At 46.6% G+C, this 22,576-nt stretch overlaps 1 protein-coding gene across 1 annotated transcript in view; it reads right to left on the reverse strand.

Annotated features, from left to right (window-relative positions):
- Window positions 1–22,576, reverse strand: part of BMPER (BMP binding endothelial regulator) — a 152,996-nt gene that overhangs the window by 41,935 nt on the left and 88,485 nt on the right. The window contains exons 6-8 of the mRNA XM_068127194.2: window positions 21,837–21,919; window positions 12,766–12,862; window positions 2,878–2,987 (exon numbers count right to left, since the gene is read on the reverse strand). Coding sequence (XP_067983295.1) covers window positions 2,878–2,987; window positions 12,766–12,862; window positions 21,837–21,919 — 290 coding nt within the window. The remainder of the gene's footprint in view (window positions 1–2,877; window positions 2,988–12,765; window positions 12,863–21,836; window positions 21,920–22,576) is intronic.

A 22,576-nucleotide genomic window follows, 5' to 3' on the forward strand; every position in this document is an offset into this window, starting at 1 on the left:
GCGACTGTGCTGTGGAGCCCCTTTGAGGAGTTTTCCAGGCTCAAGGCGGAGTATTCGTTGGATCAGCATTACAATGCAGGCGAGGCCTAGCTGTTTTGGAAGAATATGCTGATAACGACATTCCTGCCAGCCATTAGCAATCAACTCTGGCATCAAAAAAGGCCTATCGCTGCTTATTTGTGCCAAACAGATAGGGCGAGGCTTGTGCTTGAGGAATGCCTAAATGCCCACAGACCTTTAAGAATATCAACATTTTCTTTTCCATCTCTGTGCTTCTTAATGACAAGTACCAAAAAGCGTGGGACATTACTAAAGTTTGTATATGCACCGAGAGACTTTGTATGTGCTTTTGGGAATGCCAGGATAGCCTAGAGGCCTCTAAGCTGTTTAGCCTGGGTTCGAATCCCGACCCAGCTATAAACTGTCATCCCGTTGTTTCACATGCAGGGACGAGGCATCAATGTGTGTGCGGTCCCTCGGATGAACGTTGACCTTGGTATCCCGACTCCCGGCGTTATTTGCTAGAGGTTAAAGATCCCACGATCCCTTTCACAAAGAATAGGCGAGTTATCGCCGGCATCCTGAACAAATTACAAATTCCTGCCCAAATCAGGTGCAGTTGAATGTCAAGCCTGGCCAGCCGCTTCATTAAAAACCTGGGCCCAAAACGTTCTCCAACTGACTGTACAAGAAAGTGGGAATAATTGAGGCAATTAAAGTAGTAGTAGTTGTAGTAGTAGTATTAGTAGATGCTGATGGATTAAGAAATCTTTGACATCAACTCATCCTGGAAATTCTTCCAAAGATATTTGCTCTCTCTCTCATGCACAGATTTATCCCATCTCGAATTTCTTTCGAGTATTCCCGATATTCGAACATCTCGAATATCCCATCTCATAAACTTTTCATTTTTAATTCCACTTTGACATTATGGGGTATTATGTGTAGATCTGTGACAGAAAATCTCAATGTAATCCATTTTAAATTCAGGCTGTAACACAACAAAACGTGAAAAAAGCCAAGGGGTGTGAATACTTTCTGAAGGCGCTGTATAAAAGATATTCGTGTGTCACCATTTTTCTCAGAGATGGCTGAACTGATCTACGTCAGAGGTTCATCCGTGAGTGTCCGGGAGTGTTTGAGGCCAAATAATTTTTTGAAACTTTTGGAAAAAAAAAGTTGCCTCCTAAAGGCAACTTTTGTCAAGGTCAAGGTTTGTCAAGGTTTTTCCTAAAGTTGGAAAAAAAAAAGTTATGGATCAAATTAAAAACAAAAAGATTGCTCAATCGTGCCTATTGTCTTTGTAGGTATGTGAAAGGTAATATTGAATGATCACCGACCACATTATTTAGTGGATGTAGGGAAGCTTTTCGGCCCCCAGAAAAGAAAAGAAATATAAAAATTTGATTTCTTCAAAATGCCAACAGTATTATAACAGCAACAGGCAATTTCAGGTACTCCTGCTATTATGATATAACATAATGAATTTGGCATTGCTAGAAACACTCACTCTCACAGGTGGGAGAGGAGAGGGGGCATGGAGGTGGCAGTGGGTCATGCAGAATATGCGGATTGGGGTGGATTCATATTCTTATTATTCTCATTTAACAGCCACAATTATTCCCATGTTTTGTTCAGGTTGCCCATGGGAATTTGGCCCAATTCTTTCAGGAACCACGCTGCCCAGGCCTCACATCCGACAAGGGTTAGAGCAGGAATTTGGAATTCGTTCAGAGCTCGCCTACTCTTCATGAAGGACACCGTGGGATATTTAACATCCAGAAACTAATGCCGGCAGACGGTTCTCTAGTTGAATGTCCATCCGAAGGATGCACACACAATGATTGACCGCCCTGCCTGTGAAACACCGGGATGACAGTTTATAGCTGGGTCGAGATTCGAACCCAGGCTTGATAGCTAAGAGGCGAGTGTGCATTACAAATGTGGTTATGGATCAAATAAATGTCACAATTGGGCTGTAAGGATGTCAGAGGCAATAATGCATGTCACACATGTAGCCTGCATGGCTGGGAGAAATGACATACGAGGCCCCCAGCATATGTTGTAAACAATCCATATACAGTCCATAAAAATCTTACGGCTAGAAAAATCCAACAATAATTGTGATACATCATTCATGCGTAAATACTCAATTGAGCACCTTATCTAGAGGCCTAGCAAGTTGAGATGGCTCGGATCGGTTAGTCTGTGTGGAACGCGATGAGCATATGATGCCTCGTGGGCGTCGGATTGTGTTCCATTACCAACTAGATGGTATTCATAGAATACCTACCCTGCGCAGTCAACTTGTTGTGAGCCAACTCTTCTGTTTTTGAACATTTTTTTTCTTTGATCCAATATGGCTGCCAGACCACGTGAGTGATGACATCATAAATTTATATTCTCTAATATAATTGTTGCATAGATCACACTCAATACATTTCAAACTGACCAAACTAAGCGTTGTCCCTGTCGAATTATGACGTCATAATTATGGCACCAATGACGTCATCGTTAACAACACCTATTCCCCATATGGAGTTATTTACAATGAGCCAAGTTTAAATTTTTTCCATTGAGTGGTTTCGGAGATATAGAGATGCAACCTTTTTCCAAGATGGCGTCCGTACCACGTGACCTATGACGTCATAGTTATGAATAAAAAAAATTATACAGGCGGAGGCGATTCTTTGGTAAAATTTCGTGCCAATCGGACCAACGGTTGCTGAGAAAATGAATTTTTAAAATGCAGACACGATATATAAACAGAGAGATAAGCGGGTTACCAATACATTAAAAAATACATTGCGGCCTGGCAAGGGATGTTGGGGATGCTGGAGAACGGTTTGATTGATGTGGTCGTTTTCAGGCACTGACCGTGCATACACATGTCGTACAGGTGTCCATTGTGAAACTCTCGCTGTTGGAATATATGTAGGACCTGAACAGACAGCTTCCTGGCCGGAGATCAAACACCCTTCTTTGACCTGCGGACAATAGTTGTCAAAATGTAAGTTTATTACAACACTTGTTTGGCATCCTCATGGGAAATGATGTAAACCCCCATTCAAACCCCATATATACTTCCTTGTCTGCTAACATCCTTATAATTCATCTAAGGTACACTGATGTCCACTACTGCTTTTGGTCGACATGTGATTAATGTACAAATTCTTTCATTAACCTTAGATCGGTGTCAAGAAAAAGTATCTGCCAAAATACGCATGGACGACGAACATATTTGCCGACACAAACCAAGGAAACCTCTTCTGGTTTTTGTTTCTTTGTGGGACCTTATGGGCTGTTTGAAGGTAAAGAATGCTCACATGATATAGTGGGCAGTTCCAAAGAATAACCTGTTCAAATAGAATCACCTCCGCAAGATCAAATTGCGCAACCACTCTGAAATGCCTTCGGCCAATCGTTTTGAAGGTTTAAAGGTTTGATCGTTGTCCCCCAAACACAGTTGGTCGGTTCTAATTTATTCTGCCAATCATCGAGGTAAACACATTTGCAAGGACATGGACCAATGAATGACTTACACTGGTCTGCACCATTTGTTCACAACATTCGATGTTTATCATTTCTTTCCGCTGATGTTATCATCACTGCATTGCATCTGTTGCTTTTCCCTATCAACTTTCTAAAATGCACAATGTTTTTCAACATTGCTTACATTTTTCTTTTGACGTGTGTGTGTGTGTGTGTGTGTGTGTGTGTGTGTGTGTGTGTGTGTGTGTGTGTGTGTGTGTGTGTGTCAGACCCTATTACTGTAGTGGTTACCAGGAAGCAAGTGCCACATCAGCTGTTGCTGCATGTATCCTGACCAACAGGAAATGCCTGCCACACATTAACCTGTCTTAAAATCTAACACATTTCTGATGTAATATTTCAGCTAGAGCTCAACCTAGTCTTCATTTATCTTGCTATCAGCACAAAATAATAAAAAATACTAATACTAATAAAAAGCTAATACTAATGCTTGTATAAAAATTAACCAGTGTGGCAGCTACATTCAAGTGTAAGGTGTGCACGGAGGGAGCTGCAGATGGCGGAAATGTTGAGTTGTATCTTGGAGACGGCGTGAAGCTAGAAGGTGTGAAAACATTTTGCTACCTCGGAGACATGCTGAATGGAGAAGGTGGATCAGACTCGGCAACGGTTGCTAGAGTGAGATGTGCATGGAAGAAGTTTCGGGAACTGAGTGGCGTGCTGACGAGGAGGGGAGTGTCGTTGAAGCTGAAGGGAAAGGTGTATGCTGCATGTGTGAGAAGTGTTATGATTTATGGGAGCGAGACATGGGTATTGGGTAATGAACGTAGAGCAGCAACGAAGGCTGGAAAGGGTGGAAATGCGAATGGTTCGGTGGATGTGTGGAGTATCGTTGAGAGAGAGGAAGACAAATGATGCATTGCGAAAGATGATGGGAATAGAGCCTGTGATGGATGCTGTGAAGAGAAACAGGTTGAGATGGTTTGGTCATGTGTTGAGGAAGGATGAAAGTGACTGGATGAGAAGAGTGATGGAAATGAATGGAGAAGGAAGTAGAGGACGGGGAAGACCGAGAAAGACTTGGCTAAAGGTGGTGGAAGAAGAAATGCGGGCAAGGGGGTTAACAAGGGGAGCTGTAGAGAATAGGGCAAAATGGACAAGATTGTCAAAAGTCCCGCAAGGCTAACCCCCGCTCTAGAAGGGAAAATGGCCTTAAAATGCAAAAAAAAAAAAAAAAAAAAAAAAAAAAAGATTATAAAAAGCCAGTTCATTTTTGGACTATGTACTATACGTTTGTATGGATGAAAGTAGACAAAGAAAGTAGACGATCGAAGACAAAGAAGCCTTCACCCCACCGGTTGAACAGCTGGCTCGCCTCAACCCACAATTTAGAACCTGAAAGAATAGACCACTGTTGGAGTGGTAGTCCAATATACACACACACACACACACACACACACACACACACACACACACACACACACACACACACACACACACACACACACACACACACACACACACACACACACACACACACACACACACACACACACACACACACACACGAAAAAGTAAGTACACCCCATGTAAAGTTTTGACTTTTTAAACATATTTCAACATACCGCTATTTGATCTTCATTTCAACAATATTGATAGATAAAGGTGATATAATATAACAAATATCATGAAACATTTACACTTTGTAGTCCATTGTATAATTTAAATAAACATAAATGCAAATTTCGCATGTGGAAAAAGTAAGTACACCCCTACATTTATCACTACTTCAAATACCTAAAATTAGAATCAGGTGCACCAGCTCAGGTGCAAATGATTCGAACATCGTTGCAGAGGATCTTTGAGGAACCTGTCTTATTTAAACCTCAGACATTTAGTTTGTTTCGCTCTTTGTTGTTGAAGTGTGCGGCATCACCATGCCTCGATCAAAAGAGCTCTCTGAGACCTTCAGAAAGAAGGTTATAGATGCCTACGAGTTTGGGAAGGGCTTTAAAGAGATCTCCAAACAATTTGAAATCAATCATTCGACTGTCCGGAAGATCATCTACAATAGTAAGGGCATTTTATGAGATATTTCACAAATCTGTTAACTAAATTGTTACCAAAAAATTTCTTCACCAATATGTTTGTAAAGGTGTGTAATAACATGTGTTAAAATGTTGAAGTTCAACTCCCGTGGGAAACCCAGAAAAAAAGCTGTTGAATTCGGGTACCGAAAAATTATTTTCGAGAATGTTTTTTTTTTTTTAATCGGCCCTTAAGTAACTTATGAGGGGTCAAATAAGGGTTTTTCATGATTCTGAGTTGATTGTTAACATTTATATTTTCACTTTTACATTTACACACAAAGTAGCTTTTATTTCACATACATATATAATACTCAAGAGTTATTTCTCATTCACAATGTCAGAAGTTTCAACAGTCATTGTCTATGTCTTCTTCAGACTCAACAACATCATGACTGCAGTTTCTGCATGTAATGCCATTACAGCCTCCACAGGCCGAGATGCACGTGACCCCATTCTTCTTGCAGCTGCATCGCTGGTTGCTGCAATCTCCATGACAATTACAGCTCGTGAACTGCAATAGCTCCTCAGGAGCCGTGGGGTCCAGTGTTGGAACTGGCTCATACCCATGCACACCTATTGTCCATCCATAGTCACTGGGGTTCAGAGACATGCTCTGTAGAAGGATCCGTATGCACTCTTTCAGAGTGGTGAAGATGGTGTTGAGGTCATCAGGGTCTCCTTCAATAACTGGGAGGAACTCGATCTGTGTGCTCTGCTTTGCATCATTAGCATGGATTCTCTTCATCCAGCCATTCCAGTTGGAGTGTGGGAACTCAGGATCGTTGGCTTTGATCACCCACCCCGCTGCCCAGAGTGTGTCACCTGGAGTGAGGAGTGGCTGATCATGAGCCAGGGAGGAGGAAAGCTCAGCGAGGGGGAGAAACATGATCGCGTTCGTTCCTATCTGTTTCCTGTTCGTAAATGGAATAATCTTTACTTCAGTTCCTCTCAGGATCTTAGCTTTGTCGAGTGCCTTCAACTTCACCCAGGGGAAAGCTGCTGTTGTCTGTGGATCTGGCAAAGGTGGTGCCGGAGAGGTGACTTCGATCCAACCCATTGAGTGAAAGGGAGTGTTTCCGTGAATAGAGACAATGTTTAAATCTATATTGTCTCCAACAAACTGAGTGACTGCATTGTTTGTTTCCCCAACTTCCATAAAGACCACCTGATCATTACTTGACAATTCACTTTCACTGGCTGGCACTTTGGCTGTCATCACTGATTGATCCTCAAGCGCAGCATCAACCGCAACCTCATCATTGATCTGTTCATCGGTTTCCTCCACAATGGTGTCAAGAGTGCCAGAAGTATCTGGAACATCATCTCCACTCCTACTATTAAGGAAGCAGTATTTGTAGTTTTGTGTCTCCGTGTAAGACTCAGTGTATCCCAGCCGGTGGAACTTGTTGAGCATCCATTTTGACCCAAATCTATGATCAAGTTGTATGGCAAGCCCCATTTGGTGTGGCAATACTCCAGACCGAGGTCGACAGGCCTTAATAAAATTCTGCCCCCAAACGGCAACTCTTTCGTCTGTCTTGACAATCGGTCTCAAGAACATCTGAAGGCTTGCAGGAACAAGTGTCAGCTGACTATCGATGTCAGTCATACTGTGTGTGGTGGGGTATGACTTTGGACCTAAATCAATCAAGGCAATATCATTGGATATGAACTTGAGTGCCGTCTTTATGATCTGAGTCTTCTCATCTCCATGGTCAAGATTAGCATGATGCTCTCGCAGAATATTGTCGGTGCCATCTTTGAGACAGAGTACATCTGCCCTTCTTTCCTGTGTTGTGAAATACAAGGTGTCTTCGTATTTCTCTAGAAGTTTTATCTTTAGCCAATGCTTTGAATAAGAAAGGCTCTTCTCTGGTGACTGATCAAACTCCTGCAGCTTTTCATGGACTTGGTCCATGTTCATTACCCCATGCTCTAATTCTGAGTCTAACCATTCGCAGAATTCAATAAAAACTGCCTCTCGCTCATCATCAATACTCCTCTGTCCTCTCTTCCTTTTTCCTTCCTCATCAGTCTTGGACAAACTGTCACCTCTCGCAAACATAAGTTTGCATCGCAAATGGTACAGTGTTTCTTCTGCTACCAAGTCGTTGATCCCTTCCAGGCGTCCAATGACTTCAGTGCCCCAGTCATCCCCGCGACTCCGTGCTGTCTTCAGCAAGCTTGCCTTCAGTGTATCTGCAGTCAAATTATCTGGCACTCTGTATTTCTTTCCAGCTTGTGCTGGATTATTTTTGTAGAGCTGGGCTGGTTGGTTGCAAAGAATGCATACATCCTTATACAGGAGGTCAACTGACTGTGATCTTCTAGAACTGCAGCCAGTTGATGAACTGAACTCACAAGTAGTGCGTCTTCTCTTCAACTTTGATGACTCTTTCTCTGCCTTTGATGCTTGAGCTGACTTCTTGGTGGTTGCAACAAAGTTGTTGTACAGATCATTTTTACACTTCTGGTGGTACCTCAGTTTTCCTTCCTTTTGAGCCTCCTTCATACATTCCACAACAGTAACATTTTCGACAGTTTCTGCTTGTTTCAATAAAGTTGAGTATCCCTTTGGAGTTGCCTGTATGAGCCTTTCAGCTGGTGTATCCGAGCGTGCACAGATGAAGCAATTGAGCACAGGTGGAGTAACGTCTTCATCCATATTGCTAGACTCCATGTCCTGCAAAGTAGAAAATGAGATATATTTAGAAATTATTTTTCCACAAAGGAGTGTCTGTGGTGAAATATAAATGTTAACAATCAACTCAGAATCATGAAAAACCCTTATTTGACCCCTCATAAGTTACTTAAGGGCCGATTTAAAAAAATAAAAATTCTCGAAAATAATTTTTCGGTACCCGAATTCAACAGCTTTTTTCTGGGTTTCCCACAGGAGTTGACCTTCAACATTTTAACACATGTTATTACACACCTTTACAAACATATTGGTGAAGAAATTTTTTGGTAACAATTTAGTTAACAGACTTTCATATGTTTCCCTTACTACAAGTGGAGAAGATTCCAAACAACTGCCAACTTGTTCAGGCTAGGCCGCCCCAGCAAGTTCAGCCCAAGAGCAGACAGCAAGATACTGAAAGAAGTCTCTAAGAACCCCAGAATGTCATCACGGGACCTTCAGGTAGCTCTTGCCACTGTGGATGTCAAAGTGCACAAGTCTACCATGAGAAAGAGGCTGCACAAATTTGATCTCCATGGGAGGTGTGCCAGGAGGAAACCTTTGCTGTCCAGAAAGAACATCAGGGCAAGACTAAAGTTTGCCAATGAACACCTAGGCAAAGACCAGCACTTCTGGAACAATGTGCTCTGGACAGATGAGTCAAAGGTAGAGCGATTTGGCCACAGTACCAGAAGACATGTTTGGCGAAAACCAAAGACAGCATTTGACCACAAGAACCTGATACCAACTGTAAAGCATGGTGGTGGAAATATTATGGTTTGGGGCAGCTTTGCTGCATCAGGGCCTGGGCAGCTCACCATCATATAATCCACTATTAATTCCTCATTGTATCAGAGGGTGCTTGAGGATAATGTGAGGCCATCTGTCTGAAAGTTGAAGCGCAACCGAAGGTGGATCTTGCAACATGACAATGACCCTAAACATCCCAGTAAATCCACCAAGGAATGGCTGAAAAGAAAGAAATGGAGGGGTCTGGAATGGCCAAGTCAAAGCCCGGATCGAAATCCCATCGAGATGTTGTGGGGGGATTTGAAACGAGCTGTAAATGCAAGAATCCCCTCAAACATCGCACAGCTGAAAGAATTCTGCATGGAGGAGTGGGCAAAAATGTCTCCCAGGCGATGTCAGAGACTGCTAGACAGTTATAAGAAACGCCTACTTGAGGTTGTTTCTGCCAAAGGGGGCAATACCACCTATTAGAGCCAAGGGTGTACTTACTTTTTCCACATGCGAAATTTGCATTTATGTTTATTTAAATTATACAATGGACTACAAAATGTAAATGTTTCATGATATTTGTTATATTATATCACCTTTATCTATCAATATTGTTGAAATGAAGATCAAATAGCTGTATGTTGAAATTTGTTGAAAAAGTCAAAACTTTACACGGGGTGTACTTACTTTTTCACGTGACTGTATATATATACAGGGTGAGCCAGAAATTTGAAATTTCTTTTTTTTTTTAGTCATTTTTGAAATTCGTGTGAAGGAAATAAAAAATTGTATTTCAAAAGAAATTCATTCATGCTATTGAAGTACATTACATGCATTTATTTTTTTTACTGATTTTGTTTTTTTTTTGCAGGCAAAAACACTTGATTGACTATGTGGAACTGGTCAGGTGAAGAATGTGCTTTCGCTATCAAAGCGTTTTACAAGAATAATGATAGTGCAACTGCTGCACAACATCAATTCAAACTCCATTTCAATGTACAATGTCATGGAAATGTGCCGTCTGTTCGTGCTATCAAGTTATTGGTTCACAAGTTTGAGAGGACCGGTTCAACTTTAAAAGAGAAACCGCCAGGAGGACCCAAGTTAGTAAGAACGGCACAAAACATTGAGCGTGTAAGGGAGTCAGTTTTGAGAAGTCCGCATCGCTCCAGCCGAAAGCATGCATCAGCCTTACGAATTTCTCACACGTCACTATGCCGCATATTGCATAAGGATTTAAACTTTTATCCCTATAAAATACAAAACTGTCCAGGAATTAAGCCAAGATGATGAGATTGCCTGCAATAATTTTTGTGAGGGAATGCTTGGCCATGTTGCAGAACGTCATGAATAATTTCGCGTCCAAGATTCGAGGAATGTGTCAGACGAAATGGTGCGCATCTCCGAGATGCTCTTTTTCACAACTAAATGGCATGTTATGTGCTTGACTTTCTTGTAAGAATTTGTTTTGAAATACAACTTTTTATTACCTTTACACGAGTGTTAAAAATTATCATAATTCTGGCTCACCCTGTGTGTATATATATATATATATATATATATATATATATATATATATATATATATATATATATATATATATATATATATATATATATATATATATATATACATATATATAAATAAATAAATATATATATATATATATATATATATATATATTTATATATATATATATATATATATATATATATATATATATATATATATATATATATATATATATATATATATATATATATATAAATACACGAGTTGTTTTTGTGTACGAGCAGAGCAGACAATGGCTTTAATCATTTGTGAACTGTCTCTTTGGTTAATACATGTCCAAGTTCTGCACAGTGTTACATTATTGGAGAGTCTGACAGGATTGTGCAGACGTAGTACGTGCACTTTCCTCTAATCTATCTCATCTGGGTTTGAATCGTGACACGACTATAAACTTTTGGATTGGTAGTTTGCAGGCAAACCGTTGAAAATCAATGAGTCCACTATAACATCATGCAAACTCGGCTGAACATTACCTGCATGTCTCCTTTGCTGTCATTAGTTGGTGGACATTAAAGATCCCACAGTATAAAATCTCACCATGTCACGACATTAAAGATCTCACGAAGAGAAATGAGGTATCAACCCGAAACAAAGTACAAATTATATATTGACGAAATTGGTTCCAGTTGAATGTAAAGCTGGTTTGTGAAAGACTTACCCCACACTTCCCTCTTGGCCGACACCACAAGAGGATGGCATTAATTGGGGCCATTAAAGTTGCAGTAGAGGAGATTAGCTCTTTCACGAGCCTCGATTCAGTATACAAAAAAAAAAAAAAAAAAAAAAAAATTGCATTCTTGGAATCTTGGAATTGACAAATTCAAATAAATTTGCTCAGCACTAAAGAAAGAGGGAGGTTGTGAAGCAGAAGTCCAGGACAGGTGAAGGTAATAAGGGATAAGGTGGAAGGAGGGTGATTGCGTCGTCTGATAGAAGGATACCAAGATAATTGTCCAACAAGACAGTGATCAGGCTCAGTGTTCTCCCACTCAACATCTGTCTTTTATCCTCTCAATATCTGTCTTTATCACAGTAGGTCAGTATTCCAGGTTTCAGGGTGCTTTTGTTCAAATGAGGTCACAATTTGCTTCTTTGACTTGCCATTGATCAGAGTTCTATGACCAGGCAGATAGGGACTGGATTCAATAACTGAGTTTGCATGATGTTATAGCTTCTATATTGAAGTGAGTGATTGCTTCCTCCGTTTCAGATTCCAGTCTGAAGACTTTTTCGAGATCAATTTGACTATTCGAGTTTCAATACCAATGAGTGAAGACCGACTGTCTTTGAATAGCTGGAAACCTCTTTTCAGCATGATAAACAAGATCTGCCTGCAACCCTCTTATGGTTAAACTGCCAAAATCAAGACTCCCTGCTCACATTCACTCTTTCATTCCTCTTATCTCCCGCCTCTGGAACAACCTCCCTCACTCTTTATATCCCTCTCCTCCCTCCAGATCTTTAAAACAGCTGTCCACCACCATCTCTTATCTTTCCCCCATCCAAAACCTTGATCTTTTCTACCCCTGTTAATTCACCCCAGATACACTTTTCTGAAATACCGACTTCTTTCCTGGAAGCCCTAGCAGTGTCCATGTGTTGTTGTTTTTTTTTAACCTCTCCCCCCCTCCACCCCCCTTCCCACGCCTCCTCACCCCAAGCCCTCTACCTCCTACAGATCTCCCGATGTCCCTGCTCTCAAATGTTGTACTTGTGTGCTTCCCCCTCTCTCCCCATCTTGTCTCCCGCTCCTTCATTGGATGTTTTATGTGTCTGTGCATGTTTTCATGTTCAATGCGTTTGCTCTTACACGAGCCTCGATCTTGTATACAGAAAAAAAAAAGAAAAAAAAAAAGGATGTTGAGATCTATATCGAGATATTCCTCAATACAACTAAAGATCCTTACTTTATCATAAATACAAAATAAATTATATGATTCATTAGTGTCATAATAATATCTACCAATTCACACCTTGCTAAAATTGACCGGCCAATCACAAGCAACAAAATTTGGGCTGCATTTACTTGAGATGACATTATTGAGCAGAAAAGAAAAGTCATGTTAAAAAAAACTGTCATAAAAAAACTCGGGCAATATTGGCTTCAGAGATAAAATAACACAAACATACATGGAATATATCTATCCAATGACGTATGTTTGTCTGGCACCATAGAACTTTGATTTAACGCACCATGACAGCGAGGACAGCACTGCCCATTGAAGGTATGCAGCGACAATGGGCATGAGAGCAGTGGGCATACCTCCTGTACACACTGCAGCAAACCCTCCTGCAACAAACATCAAGCGCACACATCACATACTCATTGGTACACTGTTATACTTTTCCTGTGATAAGTTAGAGGCATTTTGATACAATCTCCAAAACTTTCCATGTAAAACACAAAACATGTTTAACATATATTGTGGTCAATATACAAATCTCAGCCAACCAACATTTGGAACGGAAAGTTGAACGGAACAAAATTTGGAACAAAAAGAAATGGAACAAAATTTGGAATTTGGAAAATGCATGTGGAACAGAAAGTGTGTTCCTGCCTGTATTTGACCATCGCAACCATTTGTGGTTCATGTTGAGGGTGTAAGGATTTTGGTTAATGTAGGGTGAGAACGGTAGTCAAGACATACAAACAATCACGTGTTACTGGTATATACCTCTTCTAAATCCTGCCACACCATGACCGTTCCCTACTTCATCATAAAACATTTTTGTATACCAGGTTCATGCTCGTGGAAGAGCTAGAACACAGCCGAAAGCAGGACATATAACACATCAACATCAGGTTAGAGGGACACTTGAATGAATTTTTTTTGAGGAGAAGAATGAGAAAGTAAGTGGAGGGGGAGGGGGCATGGGGGTAAACAAGCTGGATACCTGCTCAAACACACCAAGAAGTGGCTGAAATAAGATGAAGGGAAAAGCAGGAATGAAGCAGCAAAAATGGAAAGGAGGGGAGAAGATAGAATAACCTTGAAAGGAAGAGGTGGCTTGGGGAAGGTTAATAAGGTTAGAAAATATCATGGGTATGGATGGGGGTTGACCTGAGATGGTGGTGAGCAGCTGTCTTGAAGCATTGGAGTGAAGAATGAGATTGAACAGACTGAGGAAGTTGGTTCCACAGTTGAGAGCAAAGCGGAACAAATGAGTTCAAAAAGCTGCCTGCACAAGAAGTGGGTTACTGGCAGAATATATTTGCCCTGGAGAGACCTGGAGGGACTGCATGGAATGGGCAGAGGCTGCAAGACCAGAAAGTGGACGATAGAAGGCAAAGAAGCCACCGACGTATCTGCAATGTGGGAGCAACAAGCCCGGTCATTTAGCTTCGTCATGGGATAGTCCAAATATTTTGAGGGCCTTGGGCTCACGGCATCAAGACCTGAAATGTGTGATGCAGGGGCGCCAGCCCAAAGGGGTTGCAGTGCTCCATCGAGTTGCAGAAGAAGGACTTGTCGATTGTTGTCAGATTTGTATTGCCTTTGTTGTGAAATAGATTGCCTTGTTTAATTGTATGTATCTTTGTTACTTGTTTATTCAATTCCTTGACAGATTATGACCTTAAAAAGCTTAGTGTATAATTGTTATTAAATAGACTGAGCACAATTGAAGAAATTTTCAGATCCTGTTTCCCCAACATTCATGTGGTATGGACATGGCCCACATGGCATCATTGGCATAACCATGAAGCCTAAGGCACTAAAAATATGGGCTCTGAGCCTCAACATCTGCAGTCAACTTGTCAAGGATGTCGTTGCAATGAAGGATGGCCAATTCCAACCAGAGGTTACTACTGTATACAAGGAAGAGATGAAATCCCATATACAATCGGATGCTGAAGACAGGAACAAGATTGGTTTGAAATTTGAATATTTCATCAACCCTCTGGATCCTGTTGGTCCATTTATACTTTGCAACTGACTTGTAGGATACAGCGATGATGGGCACAAGCTCTGGAAGAATTACCTTTGACATCAAAGCAACATCAGAGAAGCAAACCAATGGTGCTTCACTACTCGTACATGCACATGCATTAACAGATTGTGACACGGTCCCCTATTTATTTGGGATTGGCAAGGGCACTGCCATAGAGAAATGAAATCTGGAGAGACATTAGAACATATTGGCAAACTTTATGCCATTACGGATGATGGCTTGGATGAAGCAACATCTTTTGTTGCTTCTTGTTATGGAGCACCTAAATTCCGAATTGGCAGAATATGTCAGAGGTCTGATACTACTCGTACATATGGTCAACAAAGATGGTTAAACCTAAAGTGACGTCAGCTCTTGAATTGAGGACATCGCCACCTACAACTGAAGCATTTGAACACAATGTATATAGAGCACATCCACAGGTATGTACTTGGTGCTCAGCATTAGATCAAGACCCTCCTCTATTGAATCCAGTACATTTCGGTTGGGATCATGATAGAGACGAAGTCACTTACACCAGTTACACTGCATGCCAATGTTTCACCAGCAACTACTGTAGGTCTTGAGATGATGAGGTGTGGATGTTCTACAGATCACCAACCCATGTTGAACAGCACGGTGTCGGTGCTCAGCAGCTAAATGATCATGTTCATTGTTTTGAAAGTGTCATGGTGAAGTCCCATCCCAAATCAAACACACGAAGGTAGTAGCTTACAGTTATGAGGGTGAAGATGATGAAGAGTGATGCTGATGAAGAAGAAGAAGTTGTTGTTACCATTGAGGATGACTAATTGATGGAGCTGGGCAACTTAGTTGATGTCATTTGGTTATTATTATTACAATACAGTATAATTGTGTTTGAATTATTGACTCCAGATTGTACATAACATAGTGCAGTATTTTTATGCTTAATACTCATGTGTACATCTGAGATTATATGGAATATGATTGATAAAGTTCTAGGAAAACATTGAATTTCGCTTTGAATGTGTAAAATATGTACCTGATATATATATATATATATATATATATATATATATATATATATATATATATATATATATATATATATATACACACACACACACACACACACACGAGTATATAGTTGTACATGCACAGGAAAGTGTTTGCCCAACTGTTTTTCAACAACCATATATGAGTAATATTTGATCACGCCAAATGTGAACAGAGGTCGATCATGTGATTATGAACCAAAGTTGAGTAATAGTTTGCGTAAAGGTCTTAAACCTTGTCACTTTTCTATCAGAACATGACTTGGACATGATTCTGATAGATCCATTAAATGAAGGGGCTGTACCAAGTGCTTTAGCTTAGGCATGGTGCAAATACATGAATGAATGAATAAATGAATGAATGAATTATCGTTTTAAGGCCAAGTTCTCTGCTCGAGTAGGGGGTTGGCCTTGCAGGCCCAATGGCAATCATGGTTCCCTGTTTGAGGCAATGTTTTTATGGCCGGATGCCCTTCCTGGCCGGGTGCCAACCCTTAGTCGCCTCTTCCGATGCGCAGCGATACGGTGTACCTATTCTAAATCGGGGTGTCGGTGTACCTATTCTAAATCGGGGTACACACCGGGATCATTCATCCCAGCAAGCCGGTACTCAATTTGCCAACTACGGAAGGATGACAGGCTGAGTCAACACCTCTGGCGTTAATTCAGCGATCGACCGGGATTCGAACCCAGGATCCTAGGATCCCAAGCCTGCACCTTAACCGCTAATCCTACACCAGGCTCTATGGTGCAAATACATGGGTCACAGAAATGTATTTGGCAGAGTGGTTGTCGATTGTGATGAATCGAAGATCCATCTCGACTTCTCAAATTGTGCTCGTACCTCACATGGTCACGGCACTAAGATGCAATGACCATAGAGGAGAGGGTAAAGACCCTCATAGCAAGGACAGAACAGTAAGCGCAGGTGCTTATACGGTCAGTTTAAAATTTTAAATTTGATTTGATAATGTCTCCAGATAAGATCGGTAAATGCAAGTCCGAGAAATGGTTGATGACGTGTTCAACATCGGATTTTCCACAACTAAAATGGCTGCCAGTCGGCCATCTTGGATTGCATCACGAAACAAAATGGTGTGCATATGTATACCATTGTAGCGGTTACCGCTGGATGCACACAATCGCCTTGCACCGGCCAGAACACGGCCAGACGCGCCTCTCCCGGGCATGCCCGGACTCACTGTTCCCGGGCACCCCCGAACCTCCCGGGCACGCCCGGTCTCGTCTTTCCCGGGCATGCCCGCTCTCGCCTTTCCAGGGCTCGCCCAGAGCGTCTGGGCATGCCCGCTATCGCCTTTTCAGGGCTCGCCCAGAGCGTCCGTGCATGCCCGCTATCGCCTTTCCAGGGCTCGCCTAGAGGGTCCGGGCACGCCCGCTATTGCCTTTCCAGGGCTCGCCCAGAGCGCCCGGGCACGCCCAGCCTCGACTTGCCAGGCCGCAGCCAAACACGCCCGGGCAGGTCCAGACTCGCCTTTCCAAGGCTCGCCCTTGACACACGGGCATGCCCGGTATAGCTTTTGCCGGGCAAACTTCCCGACATAAATGTGTATATATATTGCTGCCCGATAAACGGGCTTGTCAGAATACCTGAGCTGTTTTGTTTCAATAAAGCAACTCGGACGAATTCCGTCTTTGGTCGCGTCAATTCTTTCGACTCGCGTTGGAGCGCAGTTCCTTCATTGGTGACCTACCGACATGGATACGGCAGTGACGATTAAACTGCCTACCTTCTGGGAGGCTCACGCGGCTGTTTGGTTCGCTCAGGCGGACTCTCAGTTCACCCTGCGAGGCATCACCGCGGACGACACCCGCTTCCACCATGTTGTGGCGGCGCTCGGTTCCGCCACCGCGGCCCGCGCCTTGAGCCTCCTCGAGCACCCGCCGGCTGCTGACAAATACGATGCGCTGAAGACACTCCTCCTCGACGCTTTCGCACCCTCACCGGCAGCACGCGCACGGCGCCTGCTCGCTCTGCCCGAGCTCGGCGACACGCGCCCGTCAGAGCGCATGGACTATATGCTCTCGTTGCTCGGTGAGCACTCTCCGGATTTTCTGTTCCGCGAGCTGTTCCTTCGCCAGCTGCCTCACCCGGTACGCCTTTCCCTGGCTGGCACGTTGATCACGGATTCCCGCGCCCTCGCCAGGGAAGCCGATAAGATCTCCTCGGCGGGCCAGCACATCGGCGCGGTTACCTGGAGCCCGCCGCCATCCGAGGCGATGCCCACGACGCCCGAGCGCCCTGCGCGGTTGGAGGCCGAACTGCCGGTGCAACTGGCGGCCGCCACGCCGCACCGCCTGCTTCCGACACGACGGCCGGGGCCTCCACCTGACCGGGCGTGGTGTTATTACCACGCCAGGTTCGGACACAAGGCTCGGACGTGCCGGCCCCCGTGCACTTTCGGCAGGTCGGGAAATGGCCGGGCCGGCGTTCATTCCCAGCCATGAGCGCCGGCCACTCGGGCAACTTGCTGTTTATTCGGGACAAAGCGTCTGGGCGGCGTTTCCTGTGTGACACCGGCGCCCAACTGAGCGTCATACCCGCCTCCGAGCAGGACAGGCGGGACGCCGTTTGCGGCCCCTCTTTGGTCGCTGCTAATGGCTCGGCCATACGCACTTTCGGCCCACGCGTCGTCACCCTCGGCTTCGGCAGCCAGCGTTTTCAATGGACTTTTGTGACCGCCTGCGTCCCCATGGCTTTGCTGGGCGCCGACTTCCTCTGCACGCACGGGCTGCTGGTCGACGTCAAACGTCGTCGCCTTGTCAACGCCGAGACCTTCAGCTCCCTGGAGTGCACGATGAGCAGCTCCGCGACGACCGAACTGGCGTGCGCCCTCCCGGCAGCGAACGAGTTCGCTCGCCTGCTCGCGGAATTCCCGGCCCTCATGCGGCCGACGTTTTCGGCCGTCGCGGTGCGGCACGGGATTGAGCACCACATACCCACTACGGGCCCGCCGGTCTACGCCAGGGCCCGCCGCCTCGACCCGGCCAAGCTCGCCGTGGCGAAGGCCGAGTTCGACGCGTTGGAGCACCTCGGCATCGTGCGGCGCTCCGATAGCGCGTGGGCCTCGCCACTGCACATCGTGCCAAAGCCGGGGGGTGGATGGCGCCCGTGTGGCGACTACCGCCGTCTCAACGACGCTACCACCCCCGACAGGTACCCGATCCCGCATATTCAGGACTTTTCCGTCCGTTTGGCGGGACGGGTCATCTTTTCGAAAATTGACCTGATACGGGGCTACCACCAGGTACCTGTCCGGGCGGCCGACGTCCCGAAGACGGCCGTCATCACGCCGTTCGGCCTGTTCGAATTTTTGCGGATGCCGTTTGGCCTCAAGAACGCGGCCCAGGCGTTCCAGCCCTTGATGGACGGCGTGCTGTGCGACCTGCCGTTTCTTTTCGTCTATCTGGACGATATCCTCGTCGCCAGCATGTCCCGCACTGAGCACCTCCTCCACCTCCGAACACTGTTCGGTCGCCTCAGCGAGCACGGCTTAATTGTCAACCCGGTCAAATGCCACTTCGGCGCGACGACCGTTGACTTTTTGGGCCACCGCATCACCAAGACCGGGGCCGTGCCGCTGCCGACCAAGGTCGAGGCCATCACCACGTTCCCGCGTCCCCGTTCCATCAAGGCCCTCCAAGAGTTCCTCGGCATGGTGAAATTTTATCACCGATTCGTGCCCCGCGCTGCTCAGCTCATGCGGCCCCTTTACGAGGCCCTCCGGGGCAAGCCTGCCAAGCATGACATTGTCTGGTCCGCGGCCATGGACGCGGCCTTCGCCAGCGCCAAACGGGCCCTCGCCGACGCAACGCTGCTGGCTCACCCGGTGCTCAACGCGCCCATTGCCCTCACTACGGACGCCTCCAACTACGCGGTGGGCGCCGTCCATGAGCAATGGGTGGACGGGGTTTGGCAGCCACTCGCTTTTTTCAGCCGGCAACTCCGGCCGAACGAGTTAAACTACAGCACGTTCGACCGCGAGCTGCTCGGGCTATTCCTGGCCGTTCGCCATTTCCGACACCTCCTGGAGGGCCGCCCGTTCACGGCTTTCGTCGACCACAAGCCGTTGGTCTACGCAATGGCTAAGGTCACGGAGCCGTGGTCGGCCCGCCAGCAGCGCCACCTCTCCGCCGTGTCGGAGTTCACCACGGACATCCGGCACGTTGCTGGCAAAGACAACGCCGTGGCCGACTGTCTTTCTCGGGCCAGCGCGAACGTGGTCCACCTCGGCGTGGACTTCGCGCTCATGGCGGCCGACCAGACCACCGACGCCTCGGTGCAGGCACTCCGTGCGGCGGACACGGGCCTCTGCCTGGCCGACATTCCCTTCGCGGGCACCGTCCTGCTCTGCGACGTCTCCCAGGGCCAGCCTCGCCCCATCGTGCCCGTTTCCTGGCAGCGCCGCATCTTCGCCTCCATCCACAGCCTTTCTCACCCGGGCCGGAAAGCTTCTCAGAAGCTGGTGTCGGCGCGTTTCGTCTGGCACGGCCTTCGACGAAACATCCGCGACTGGGCCAACGCCTGCACGGCCTGCCAGCGGGTCAAGGTCCACCGCCACACCCAGGCCCCGCTGGCACCTTTCGCCGTGCCTGAACGGCGTTTCAACCACGTCCACGTGGACCTGGTGGGTCCCCTGCCCCCCTCGCGGGGGTTCACCCACCTGCTCACCATGGTGGACAGGACCACCAGGTGGCCGGAGGCCGTGCCACTCGCCTCCACCACCACCGCCGACGTGGCGCAGGCGTTCATCGCCACCTGGGTCGCGCGCTTCGGCGCACCAGCGGACATCTCGTCCGACCGCGGCCCACAGTTCACGTCTGAGCTTTGGGCGCGGTCGCCCGTTCGTTGGGGGTCACGCTGCACCGCACCACGGCCTACCACCCCCAAGCCAACGGGTTGTGCGAGCGGTTTCACCACTCCATGAAGGCCGCACTCATGGCCGGCCTTCAGGACGACGGTTGGGCCGACCGGCTGCCGTGGGTCCTTTTGGGCCTTCGCACGGCCCCCAAGGAAGACCTCCAGGCGTCCGCCGCCGAGCTCGTCTACGGCCAGCCGCTCCGCGTCCCAGGCGAATTCGTGCCCGACGCTACCAGTCCCTGGTCCTCCGCTCGCCAGCGCTCGGACCTCCAGGAGGCCGCCCGACGATTTGCCCCCGTGCCGACGTCCCGCCACGGTGGCCCCCAGTCCTACGTCCCCCCGGTGCTTCGCACAGCGGAGTACGTCTTTGTGCGTCATGACGCGCACCGGGGGCCACTCCGGCCGCCGTATGACGGGCCCTTCCGGGTCCTGCGACGGGGCGACAAGTCTTTCATCGTCGACTTCGGCGGCCGGCCGGACCGGATTTCTGTGGACCGCCTCAAACCGGCGCACATGGACGTCGACCGACCACCACGGTTGGCCCTTCCTCCGCGGCGAGGCCGCCCCCCGTCCACAGTTCCCCCCGCTCGACCACCCACCACCACGTCGGACCCCTCCCCACGACCCTCCAGGGGTCGCTTCGGCCGGGTCATCCGGACCCCCCTTAAATTGACCCTGCCGGTGCAGGTCGATTCTGGAGGGGCGTGTGTAGCGGTTACCGCTGGATGCACACAATCGCCTTGCACCGGCCAGAACACGGCCAGACGCGCCTCTCCCGGGCATGCCCGGACTCACTGTTCCCGGGCACGCCCGAACCTCCCGGGCACGCCCGGTCTCGTCTTTCCCGGGCATGCCCGCTCTCGCCTTTCCAGGGCTCGCCCAGAGTGTCCGGGCATGCCCGCTATCGCCTTTTCAGGGCTCGCCCAGAGCGTCCGTGCATGCCCGCTATCGCCTTTCCAGGGCTCGCCTAGAGGGTCCGGGCACGCCCGCTATCGCCTTTCCAGGGCTCGCCCAGAGCGCCCGGGCACGCCCAGCCTCGACTTGCCAGGCCGCAGCCAAACACGCCCGGGCAGGTCCAGACTCGCCTTTCCAAGGCTCGCCCTTGACACCCGGGCATGCCCGGTATAGCTTTTGCCGGGCAAACTTCCCGACATAAATGTGTATATATATTGCTGCCCGATAAACGGGCTTGTCAGAATACCTGAGCTGTTTTGTTTCAATAAAGCAACTCGGACGAATTCCGTCTTTGGTCGCGTCAATTCTTTCGACTCGCGTTGGAGCGCAGTTCCTTCACCATCATGTATTGTCTTTGTGCCAAGTATGAAAAAAATCGGTCCATACATGTCTGAGATATGGTTGTGTGCATAATGAGGTAGATACATGGTAACAATATCAAGAGTAAGAGCAGACAAACTTACTGAGCAGACACACTTGATACAAGGATTCCCATCAAGGAAGAATTCTTCACCATCAGTGTATTCCTTTCCTCCAACCATACAGCCTGCCACAGAAATGACAATAATAGGGAACTATGCATTGTACAGTCGAAACGAGATGGTACAATGATGGTTTACCTTAAACCGGGAATACAGGGAGATGATTTATCCATAACAGACACGGGCGACAAATGATCAATGCATTCTCATGATTCTTTCCTTCAAAATGAACATACACTGGAATGAACCCCAGGCCCTTGCTAGGCTAATTTGGGCCTTGCGCAGTCAATTTGCGCAGAGGCCAGTAGTATAGAGCAGTAGTAGAGCAGTAGTAGTAGAGAGCAGGCTTGAGTCAGCACTGACGTCAAGGCAAGATTAGCACAAAACAAGGTCATGGAGGAGCTCAGTCGATCTGGCATACGTTTGATTGTGTGGCGAACACGAGGGATATCTTGGGTGTAGCCCGTGAGATCGAAGTGATTTGCATGGGTATCTCAACAACAAATGTCGATGTATGGCTGGATTTAGAATAATTAATAAAAACGAAAATCAAAAACCTCTGATATGTGCATCCACAAAGTATTCAGACCCCTTCACTTTTTTCACATTTTGTTATGTTGCAGCCTTATGCTGAAATCGTTGAAATTCATTTTTTTCCCTCATCAATCTGCACTCAATACCCCATAATGACAAAGAGAAAACAGTATTTTAGAAAGTTTTGC

This window comes from Myxine glutinosa, chromosome 10, assembly GCF_964187855.1.
Source record: "Myxine glutinosa chromosome 10, kmMyxGlut1.1, whole genome shotgun sequence".
Taxonomy (NCBI): Eukaryota; Metazoa; Chordata; class Myxini; order Myxiniformes; family Myxinidae; genus Myxine; species Myxine glutinosa.